Source organism: Botrytis fragariae (genome assembly GCF_013461495.1).
Source record: "Botrytis fragariae strain BVB16 chromosome Unknown tig00000006, whole genome shotgun sequence".
NCBI classification, from domain to species: Eukaryota; Fungi; Ascomycota; class Leotiomycetes; order Helotiales; family Sclerotiniaceae; genus Botrytis; species Botrytis fragariae.
The window spans coordinates 3,119,434-3,132,135 of record NW_023500988.1 but is presented as its reverse complement, the minus strand read 5'-3'; the positions used below and the strand labels follow the sequence as shown (position 1 = coordinate 3,132,135).

General features: G+C 42.7%; 1 protein-coding gene across 1 annotated transcript; it reads left to right on the top strand.

The window, feature by feature from the left end:
* Positions 1 to 7,668: 7,668 nt before the first annotated feature.
* Positions 7,669 to 11,624, top strand: Bfra_002127 (putative dna binding regulatory protein; the record flags this gene model as incomplete). Its single annotated transcript, XM_037332551.1, has 5 exons — positions 7,669 to 7,774; positions 7,885 to 10,469; positions 10,525 to 10,892; positions 10,949 to 11,475; positions 11,530 to 11,624. The coding sequence occupies 5 exons, from the start codon at positions 7,669 to 7,671 to the stop codon at positions 11,622 to 11,624; spliced, it is 3,681 nt and encodes a 1,226-aa protein (XP_037196705.1).
* Between the last annotated feature and the right edge of the window lie 1,078 nt (positions 11,625 to 12,702).

Here is a 12,702-nt window from a genome sequence, read left to right as displayed (position 1 = left end):
TGCAGAGACCAGCTAGTATGTATATGCCATTTCATCTGATGATGATATCGATCAGAGCTGAATTGAACTTGTCATACATGGATGGATGATAGGTAAATGTCTCCAAAGAGACCTTTTGTAGTTGGCCACACTCTCCTCTAAATTTACAATACCTAATACCTTTTGTAAAGAGGATGCAATAACGAGAGAATATTGGGTAAGAGCAAAATTATAGTTTCTTACTTAGAGATGTGATGGTCGTTAAATGAAGGATCAGTGTCAAATTTGATCTGAACTTTGAGACAGGAAGAATTAGCGTGAAAGTAATAGAGGCATGAAAGCGACCGAGTCGAGAGGTATTTCACAAGTAGGCAAGTGAGTTGAAAAAGTGTATCGAGCATGCGGACTCGAGCAATGAGAAATAGAGAAATGAAAGATCATACATAGTGAGATGATACATGGATTATCGCTTCTACCAGTATCAGGCTTACAAAATCGTTAATTTCATTTCGTCTAGTGATGACAGATGCCGGAAAGTGAGAATTTGATACCTCTCCGTAGGCTCGTACTCAGCCGTGTCAAACTATTGTACATAATACTTTGGTACTATAATCAAAGCAATATCATGGTAGTAAGACTTTCCATGATGGAAGGATATCTTACATTAGATTTGCAGATGTGCGGATGTGCAGGTATCGTCACGCCACCAGCTGACTACACAGAGAGCGTTGTAAGACTGTCTCCCCTCTATCTTCACAATCCATCAATTCTGAGTCTAGGAATTCTGTAAACAGACTTCCCCTGACACCAGCACAGGCAGTAGCAACAATGTACTTCACCACAAAATAAACTAACTTGTGGAAATATAGAAATTGCAAAGATCATCGGTCCCTGAAAGCTATCGACATGTACCGATCGACATATCCACGCGTATCAACGCCGATCACTTCGGCATGGGGAGAATGATGCAGCCGCGCCTGCGAACGAGTACCTAACTTGTAATTGATTTACGGATCCTGAATTTTCCGTGCGGCAAGATAAGCGACGCTCAATGTCTCGAGGTGCAAGTCTTGATGGGATGTACGATGCTAACAGCCTGGTGGAGATGGATATAGACTTGAAATGGGTGAGAGAACTATCTGGATAGTTGACTATACAGATCAGAGTGAAAGGAAGGATGAATGGATGGATGGATAGTATTATTAAATGAAATGAGATCAGAGAAAGGAGGTTGTAGTTCTGAATGATACATTTTCCGTATCGTACCACATCGTTCACATAATTTTATGGTATAGTATAATGTGGAAATGTATGAGAAAAATGCCGAACGCGCGCTTATTCCAACTTTGAATTGCAAGAATTTTGTCTAATTTGATATAATCTTCGTCACTGAACGATTTCATGGTACAAGAAAGGAGAACAGAGCAGAGCATTGATGCTCGCCATTCACTAGGATGTAATTGTAAATCCAGTGAGTAATTGAGACTATGATTCTGGATCATAGTCTGCGCAGACTTCTTCGCAGGGGGGAGTATATCTAGATATGTGCAAGTTTCGCTTCCAACACCGATGCCAATATCAATCAATAATGATAATGATAAATAGTGATAAATAATAATAGATAATGCGCCACGGAACCTAAAGATGCGGTTGGTTAGTTTTTCATCGTATGTACACTTACGAATTTCATGAAGGCTACTACCGATGTATTGAATGCAGATCTTGATGTGATCGACAAAACTTTTCGAATTCTACAGTTCCTAATGAGGAAAAGAAAGGCAGGATACTTACTTCCTTCGTGGATTTAGTAAGCGAGTTTTAGCAAGCTAGTTTTATCCTAGAATGGTAATGTATCTCGTACTCGATAAGGTTCGGTGGGTAGGTTGCCGCTGTAGACACTGGATAGTTGGAGTGAGTATATTGAGATTCCCACCTAGACTACTCATCGAAGATATTATTTGTTTCAGGATTTAGCGAGTCTTCTCCACATTCCATCTGTTACTTACACAAGACTCTCATAAACTAATTCCCCAAAACTCGGCATTATGTATGTTTTCCAAAGTCCGACGAAAGGATCGTAGTATGAATCCACTATTTGGGATGGCCAAGCGTTGGATATATCCCGAGCAAACTACAAGCCAAAGCTAATATTTGTATTAGCAGAAAAGGAAGCATGAGATGAATTGGGGGTCTGATTCCTTTACGCCATTGCTTCTTAGTGGGAGAATTGAGTAATGTAGCTTAACACCCATATGCATCTTGACGTTTTGAAAAATACTCGCATGCGGGCTGCATTTGTATATCCTATGGCATCTATCAGACGTGATAGTCGATCCTTCATGATTGGTATACACACACATTTTTGATGGGTTTACTGCAGTGTCACCTCTCTGCATCTTAATTTAAATCTCTGGTACCTTTCTTCCCTTTTTCCTCTCAAAGCCAGACTAGATATATGCGCAGGAAGTCAGCAGGTCCTAAAATTAAGTTAAATTCATGCGACGACTAGGGTGCTGAACAGGGGTACAGATGTTACTAGCGAAGCTCCCTGGCCGCATACCCAGTCCAAATAGACGTGCCGTTTTCCCAAATGGTGATTCTGGGGTAAAGTTGTTGGACGGAGGTGAGGTTCGGCAACGGGTGAATCTCGGATTTGCGCAGGTAGTTCATGGGGGTTATGTAGGCTTTTCCATAGGTGCGTGATATTGCGTAGAGGGTGTGATTTTCATTCTTAGCTTGTGAGTGAGAGGTAAGGAAAAGGCACAAGAAATCTAGAAGGGTGAAGATGCAGAAAGCCTTCTTCTGTTAAAGCCTCATACATACTCTCCACCGTTGTAAGAACGAGAGGAATCATGAGCTTATCCTTGTGTGATCCATGTCATGGAAATGCAACACGATCGTGAATTCGTAATGGACGGCTGAAGTATGCAGAACCTGGTAAATTATATCTTAGCAATTTCTTAACAACGTCTCAAATGCTCATGGGTATTGAATTAGCAAGTCAAAACAAAGTTTCGGGATTGAAGAGATTGAAGAGTACCATGAAGTTGCTTTTGTTGGTATGCTGGGTAGGCATGTATAAAAATGTTTCCCCAGACTTTCGGAGGTATGGAGATTTTGTCTACTCCAGAATATCAGAACTCCAGAGCTTGATTGTTGGTGTTGGGCTTGGTGAAGAATGGTTGTAGTGTTCTGTTCGTGTATAGTTTCCATAGCCGAACAGCTCTGTCTGTACTTACCGAGTTAACTTGAGTAACTGGTAGTACCATCAACATGTCAAGCTATCTAATCCGATCAATTCATTCCAATCAAAACTATCTTGGCACTGCAGGACCTAGAATTGATGGAATATGCCGCTCGCCGAGGCTGAGGGTATGCAATTCTTTAAGTCTGGGTCACAAAGGGGAGTTCGCGGGTGTGGGTGGACTGTTAGCGCATTTTATCCCAATCAATGAACAGCTGGGTTGGAAAGTACTAGGTAGTCACTACCTACGTTATATTACATCTGGATATACCTGCACAGTTCGGATAGTATTAACACTTTGGTTGGTTTCGCTAGGGAAAGAGTTTTGGGTTGAACATATTGACATATCGTCCCGTCCATTCATTTGCGACCAGAGAATAAGAAAGCTGGGGAAACAAGGGTAAATTCATTCTCGATTGTATTTCCAACAAGGCCTCACAGCATCTGGACTTCTTTCCCAAGTCCCACTAGGTATATTATTCGATCAAAAAGACAAGGTGTTGCCATGTTTCCTTGAGGATGGTGGCGGCGTATACCCTCACATATGTCTAACGTCTTCAACCCTTATTTGCATTGCATGGCATTGCATCCATGGTTAGCATGACATAGGGTATGTATATTTGACGATTAATATCATTTTGCCGGCTTCCGAGTGGATATCGAGCTTGTTTTCCAAGGGAGATCCAACGAATATGAGGTGAGTATTGAAAGTTTGGGGTGGCAATGGGAAGAACGAGTATGGGCGTTCGTTTATAGAAAATTTTGCCGTTCCGCAACATGGTTTCGAGATTGATGTTTCCATAGAAATCAATGGAAAACATGATATGATCATAATCAAGATCGAAATCAACGGATGAGAAAGTTGAATATCCAAGAACTTTCCCTGAACCTTTATCATCATACCGGTACGTAAGGTACGCACACTCTCAAAATAGGTCTAGATGAAGAGGAATACGGCAAACTCTACCCACGCAGCTGGACAGCTAGTTCCTGTGATACCGTCCTCAATATCTTTAAAGCATCATTTTGATATCTTATCGTTGTTGGACAAACAAGCTTGGATCACTTCATGGTCTTTTGATGATATAGGATAGGCTTTTGATATGTACCCGTCCGGGGTCTGGAGAAGCACGAGTTGAATATGTAGGGATGATTGTGGAGATGACGGATCATTGATCGTGTTTCGAAGTAAAATATACGGATCGGTAGATTTTCACAGCCTTTTGGTGTATCGTATCGTTGGCTCATTGATATTGAGGTGTACAAATAATTGAAATAGATGAAGCTATATTCGACTTGTTCAAGGCGATGCACCCGTGTGCCCTCAATTGGGAAAAGTAGAAGTAGAAGCGGAATTAGTACAGGCTTATTGCGAGTGGTACGAGGCATTTTTAATTTCTGCACAGTGGTTTTTCATCAGCATTTGTGGATTAGGGGCGGACCTCTCGGTTAAGAGCGGCGAGGTGTAATGATGGATGGTGGGGCCTCAGAAAGAACTCAAAACGCACCCGGCACAGTAATGAAATGTAAGTAAAGTTCTGGATATGCTCTTTTTTGCTTCCGGAGATTCCAGCTCTTGTTTCTGTCATATGTCGTACGATGCAGGAAGTGCTTTGAAGTTGGGTTTAGCTTGCAACTGGATGTCATAATCTAACGGCCCGGTTCACTGATTGATAGATAACCCGATATGTGCGGTACGTACTATCTAGGCATTCCGAAACATTCTGGACCATGAAATCTGGATTCTTTTACGTAGCTATCTAGATACGATGGTACATGCTACTGCGGATAGGGTCGATAATTATGGACTAGCTGTCGTGCTACATGCAGCAGTTTGATGGTTGAGAGCCGAGAGCTAATCTGCTTCTTTACCAAGGCTTAAAACTTTCGAGGGAGGTTAATGGTTAGGAAGAACCAAATTGCTATTCATCGTGACCCAATTTTTACCATTGCTATTGATCATATACGAATCGCCGGAGTTTAATGTTTGGCGTTTGTGTGAGTTCAGATGCGATAGAATGAGTCTGAGGCGAACAACTCCCTGGACAATCGAACTAGATGCATAAATTTTGAGGGTGAGCAGGATAAATATTGAACGTTTTCATCATCATGCTTCGGCCAAATTGCCGAATTCGTTTACCATCTCCCACCCTTTCCTTTGTGCTTGTGATGCCTCTACATGATGACGGCGGTGAAAATGTTATGAATCATTTAGAAATGCTTGGAAAAGTTTGATGACGAATGAGGGAAAGAATTCTTTGTATACCAAGTGACTGTGCAGTAACTTGTTAGAGGATTTGCCTAGGTGCCTGACAGAATCTGCTGTAGCTATATGGCACAGATGTAGAGCTTCAATACTTTGATCTATTGCAGAGAAGCTCTCCTTGAATCGCTTGGTGCTCATGTGCTTTGATGAGGCGATATGAAATACTTCTATTCCTTCCCAAAGACCCAAATTCTTCAAAGGAAAGTCTATCTATGATGTATTATGAATGTATGAATTTGTAATCCAGGAGATTTACTAACACTTCCAAACCTATGAGGGTAGCATGAATTCATCAGCCCATTCATCCATTCATTCCTTCGTTCATTCTTGTCATAATCAATCAAGTTAGCCAACCATTCAACTCAATAGATGCTCGATTAATAAAGAAGTCATTAATGACTAATAATCCTATTGGACAATATCGAATAGTAGGTCATTTTGAGTCTCTCTGATGTATTAGCTATCTATCTACTTCAACTGTTGTCTGCATCGTGATCAATGATACTTATTAGTACCAATATCTCATCTGTCCTCTGGATATTCTTCCCAACTACTTCCCCTTTCTACTCAAATATCAATTGAAGAAAGCAATCGAGGTATCTACCTACCTACCTACCTACCTAGGTAATAGGGATCTAATTCACCAATTGTCCCTATTGTGGATTGATTAGTTTTCCTCTGCTCTCATCAATCTCTAGGAATCAACATCACATTGAACCTCTTTCTGATAGTTCTTCGAAACATTCATTCACTTATATCAGAACTCCATAACTCCAGAACTCATGAACTCTCTTTTTATTTTTAAAACAGCAAGAAATCATTAATCCACTAGGTAATTGGTTAAACCATCTCCGTCTCCACCAAGAGATCCATTCACCACCCCATCATCCTGTACCTGGTAGACAAAAGCCGTCTCATTTTATGTGGATGTGACCAATGACTGCTCTTGAATATATTAATATATACTCAATCAATCTACATTATTGGTCATATAGGAAAGGTCCCAAGTCAAGGTCAAGGTCAGTATCATTCACCATCCTGTTCCTAGTTCTCCACCAAAAGAACTCTCATATATTTTCCCTGTCATAACGGGGCAAAGACAAGAATAACATATCGATACGGCTTATCCAAAACCATCTCGCCGTTTCTGAAGATATCTACGACTTTAGAAACAAATGCTCAATTGACTACCTTTTTTCCCTCCTCCTCTCTCTCTCTTTCTCAACAAATATTCAATATTAGTTCAATGGAAACAAGATTTAGTAGACAATTCACTGATCTCTTATCTGGTTTTAGTTTTATAGATAATAAGTTAGAAGAGGAAGACAATAGTTTAGTTGGTACAGTTAGCATTCTAGCATTCTAGCATTCTAGCATTCCCTCCGCACAGAGCGCGCACAGAAGATATTCTCTACTAGTACCATCTACCTACCACCTACTACCACCTACCTAGGTATTAGAACCTCACAGACCTCGCAGCCTTTCCCCGGATCTCAACTACCTACCTACCTACTACACGACATCCCATCCCATCCTACATCCATTTCACTCCAAAGCACAACAACCACAGACCACACAACTACAATCATTTTAATCACCGTTTGTTTGTATTCGGATACATAGTTGGGTACTTGACTACAGCATTTCTTATTTCTCATCGGACTTTGGAATATTCAAACGATTCTTGCCGGAAACCCAATAATACTTCATATTCCCTACCATCGAATTCTAAGTTCCAAGAAATATACCAACCTACCTACCTACCTACATACATACAGCCGGGAAAAGGCCTGCAGATATTCACTCCATTTACTGGTCAAAGGAAGAATTACCTACACCAACTCTTCATTTACTGGTCTGCAGAAACGAGAAAGCAGTGAAGGGTCGGGTCGGCTAAAGATTACAACGGCCGAAGGTTGCAACAACGGAAAAAGGCTTGGGCGCTTTTATTGCGGCATCGCTGCATCAAGAACTGCAAGTCCCCAGTAAAGAGCCCGCCAGGTTTCGATTTATTGGGAAAGTCCGTAAGTCTGAACGTCCATTCATCGTACCTTTGCCACGAACGATCACTCTCCACACACTGGAACGAATGGAATATTGAACAGTCTCTAGCATGTACAAACCTTCGTAGGAAGTCATTCTCATATATCTTAGCCTCGTCTTGGTGCCTTCCTCAATGATGGGGGATAATTCAGCAATCAAACAAGAGCAATCGCCCAACATGTCTGAGACGACGTCATCTAACGGCGCTGAATCAAATGGTGGGATGAATGGTGAGGAGAATAGTAAGTAGCAATCATATCTCAAATACAACTCGGTCATAAATCACCCGTTCAATCAAAGATATCACTTCTGTCTTCTTCCTGGAGAGGCTTTAATTGACTTTTTACATTAGCCGTAGCATCGACAGCATCTGCAACGACGACTGCTCCCAAATCTCCTAACGGCTTTCCATCAAAAACCGACAAGCCTAAACCTCATGGTTGCAGCACATGTGGTAGACATTTCGCACGTCTGGAACATCTGAAAAGACACGAAAGATCACACACAAAAGAAAAGCCATTCGAATGCCACGAGTGCAAGAGATGCTTTGCGCGGAGTGACCTTTTGTTAAGACACCAGCAGAAGCTGCACACAAACATAACACCGCCTGCGAGACCAAGAAATCGACGAAGCAGTACTATGAGCAATGTATCCGGAGTTGGCAAACCAAATCTCAACAGGGTACGAAAGCACTCTATTGTCAATCCAGTGGGCCCGAGACCAAGGGCAAATACAATCACAAATCCAGAAAGTGCTTATATGCAAATGGCTCTGGGTCAAGATGAATCTTATGCAGTGAGGAACCAAAACCATACAATTCATCCTTCAAATCATGGCCATGGTCATAGTCGTCACGCTAGTCTCGCGAATCTACCAATGCACAACTCTGATTACAGTGGAATGCACGGGATGAGTCCGATGAGTGGAATGTCCTCTGTAATGAACAACCGCAATATGTCTCATGGGTTGCCGAGGATTGAAACACATCACTCTATGGTGCTTAATGGACTGCGGACTGCGCCGGTAGCTGGAGGATTTCAAAACCATGACTTTACCTTCTCACCAGGCTTCTCATTTCCGAATGGAAATAGTCCTAGCCCGACGATAGACCCTAGTGCCTTGTTCAATCACTCACCAGAACCAATGATCACATCAGACTCAATGATTGCACCGGATTCGATGGTCCTTGATTCCAATGACACGTCACTTTTCACTTTCCCAGACTACTCGGGAAACTCGGGTATGGATGATTCTTATGGTTTCAATGGGTTGATTAATCCTTTTAGCCAGCATATGACATTTGATGAGAATGCTATAATAGACGGTTCATCTCCTTCTGCGATCAGTACTGCCAGTCAAAGTGGGATCAGTGACGGTATTATGCTGGATGGATCCAATAATATAGCTGTAAGCTCACCATCCATGTGGCACCAACCTGTGACGGGACAACCTCTGATGACACCAAACTTTTTGGATCATGGTAACCAAAATTTTGGAAATTTCTCCAATGGGAATCCTATGTCACCGCATAGTGTGCCTCAGAATCATGCAAACTTCTCCACTGGAAACGGTATATCACCACATATTCTAGCCCAGAGTCATGATCATTTTTCAAACGGAAACCCTATTTCACCTCACAGCCTACCGCTGAATAATCTTCCATACTTTGCTACTCCACCTCCATTGAGTTCTTTGGACCATTCTGTAATGCCCGGAATGAACAACACACAAGGTTTCCAACCCCCCATGACTCTTGCCCCGGAGACCCCCAATTCCACGACCGGCAATATCCACGGAAGCTTACCTTTGTCCACAGTTACAGACTCTACCCGTTCGGCCCTTGCGAATGCCCTGGCCCATAATACATCCTTCGGTGGACGAAAGTTTTCCGTTCCTTCTGCAAGCTCGCCATCACCTCACTCACCTCGACCTCTAATCCGAGCCAGTAGTGTTAGCGAAGGCATTAGGTTTCACCTCCCCAGCACATCCGATCTCAAAAAGTATATTGGCGCTTACATACAGTACTTTCATCCACACTTACCATTTTTGCACATCCCTACACTTAACTTCGATTTTTCGACTCCTATAAATGATGCCCGAGGTGCTGCTACTTCTGTTGAAGGACCTGGATGCCTTACACTTTCAATGGCTGCTATTGGTGCATTATATGCAGGCGATCATCAACAATCGAAGATGCTATTTGAATCAGCGAAGAAAATGCTACAGCTATACATAGAGGCCCGGCGCAAAGCTGATGTTCGTAGAGCGGACCACCGTTCAAGAGCCCCAGATAATTCCACACACACACCAGTATTTCTTGCACAGGCTATGCTGTTGAACATTATCTATGGTTTCAATTCTGGCGACAAAGTAGCAGGCGAAAGTGCTCTCATTCACTGTGCTACCTTGGTTAGCCTTGCCAATGCCGTCATCAAACCAGCATCGTCTTCTCAAAGCGGATCATCACAACAGGATGGACGGATGACAAATGGCGATGATGCAATGAATGGCTTCATCAAATCCGAAAATCTAGATGATGAACAGGAGTGGCACCAGTGGAAAACCGCCGAGGAGAGGAAACGAACTTTATACGCGATCTTTATACTCTCTAGCATGCTTGTGTCGGCCATCAATCATGTTCCTTTCTTAACCAACTCTGAGATCGAGTCTGACTTACCTTGCAACGAAGAGTTCTGGTCGGCTGAATCCGCCGAAAGCTTCAATGCGCTGGGTGGTTCCAAAATGGCCAATTACAATCAAACCACGTTTAAGGCTGCTTTGGGCGAGCTACTACAAGCCGGCAATAGACAGCAATATCAGCAAGCACAAGCTCAACATTTCGGAAATGGGCACAATGTTCAAGACTTGCCCCAAAGTGATTTAAAGCCAAGTACTTTCGGATGTCTGATTCTAATCAATGCGCTGCATAATTACATTGTATGTTGATTCAACTTGTAGGTCCTCAAGTAAGAAAATACTGACAAGAGTGTAGTGGGAAACCCGACAAAGACATGTCGACAGGAGGTGGGGGACTGAGGAAACTGAAAAGATGTATCGCCACATTGAACCTGCCCTAAAAGCATGGCAATTAGCATGGCAACGCACTCGAGAGCACAGTGTGCAACGCCCCAATCCATTTGGGCTGGGGCCGCTATCGGCCGACAGTGTTCCTCTCCTCGACTTGGCATATGTTCGCCTGTTCGTGAACATGTCAGCTTCAAAAGAAATGTTCTGGAAACGTAACTTCGATGACATGGCAACCGAACTTGCCGGAGGAAAAGACACCACGCAGCATGCGGGACACTCCCCAACTCCAATACAGATTCTACGGAATTTTCAAGCGGTTCAGCTGCAAGCTCTGTGTTCGTCGATTCTCCTACGACATCAAACTCTCCTCCTGACGTTCAATCTTCTAGTGCTTTCCAAACCTCTCCCTCCAACCAACCAGAGGGCCCTTCCGATCGCGAACGTTTACTTAGAAAGGCAGCTTATTATGCAACAGATTTCCTGGTGATGTCAAATAAGTTCGGCATTACTTTTGCAGACTTTACCTCCCGGGAGCTCCCACTGCAGGCTGCCATGTGCGCATTTGATTGTGCACAAGTAGTAGCCGAATGGATAAGCTTAGTGCAGGAACGCTTAGGACGCTATATCGGAATTCTGGGTCATGCGGATGTCGATTTCAGCAGCGTGCCTGCTATTATATATCTTGAAGATGAAGATGTCAGGCTTTTGGAAAGAATTAAAGAGGTTGTCAACATCACTGAAGCAAAGATGCAACATGAACTGGCAAACAATATTCATAATCAGATAAATGCCGGTCAGACAAACGCCGTTCAGATGAATGCTGGTCAAAGATCTCCTGTTCTAGATAATTGTGGATTTGGAAGCAAGATCTTAAGATTGACTGCTTATCAGCTTGACAGAGCTGCAGTGTGGCAAGGTTTGTGTTCCTCGTCCCCGATTCAACTTTCAATGACACTAACTCAAGTCACAGTAACACGTCTCATGGCACGTGCTTTAGAGACGCAAGCTGTTCACATGCAAACACGAGCAGAACGCTCTAATAAACTAAAAGACAATCTCTTGTGATGTAAAGGTCAGGAAACGCCCTTGATCGCGCACATACAACAAAAGCAGTTTCCTATTATTGTCCTATTTTTTTCCTACCAAAAAAATGAAAAAGGCTAAGACTTGGGCAAGTCTTTTTGCTTTAATCCTGCGGTACATATGGGGATGGAAGGCTGCTTGCTGCACATACATACACACAAAATTATGGCTATGGTACATTCATTCAGAGCTTTCTAGGGGGGGGCTTCATGGGAAGACACGATACTCTATTTATGGAACAAAAGTTCCCCTTCGCATTTAATTGTGTTTCTAACGCGTGCTTGACGATACCACGCTTTGGTTACTTTTTGCTTATATTCACATTAGGTTGGATTCATATCTTCGGGAGTTTGTTTCTTTGGCTGGTTCAAATGGGTATAGGTGTTCATTTATGGGCTGGAGTGGGATTAACGGTTTCGCGTTGCATATGGGGTTGTTTAATGCAATGTCAAGGTTGCTTCAATGATATGACGGAATGCTTGATGATGTTGATGATTCGAATGGAGAGGACGATTATCTTGTTTTTTTTTCGAGTTCAGCAGTTGATACATTATGAGATGCACATAATGGATGGCTTTGAGTGTGGGATGGAGGCGTTTTCTTGAGCAGTGCTTGCGAAGGTTGAGCATAGGCGGGGTTTTGGCTGGGGTGCATGAAGTGGTGAGGGGATATTTGAAGAGAGCTTGGGGCAGGAGCAAAAGGCAAATGCAGAGATTAAAAAGTGCAAAACATGGCAGGCGAGGTTTGTTTTCGGATGAATGATAGGTGGTTGATATGGGAATGACGTTTAATCGGCATGGTATTGAATGAAAGGAAGAAAATTGGTGGGCTTTGAATTGGGATGGATGGATGGAATTGGGACAAAGGATCGGCTTCGGGATACTAAGGATACCTACCAGACTATCTAGGCTGAGGTAAATGGCAACGTAAGATAAAATGCATGATGCAAATAAAAATTATTAAATAAACTTGGATGATTGCGAAAAACTGTGAAATATGGCGAAGATGGTGAGGATGAAATCTCAACCAGTAGCGCTTTTGATAGTTGAGATGAGACTTG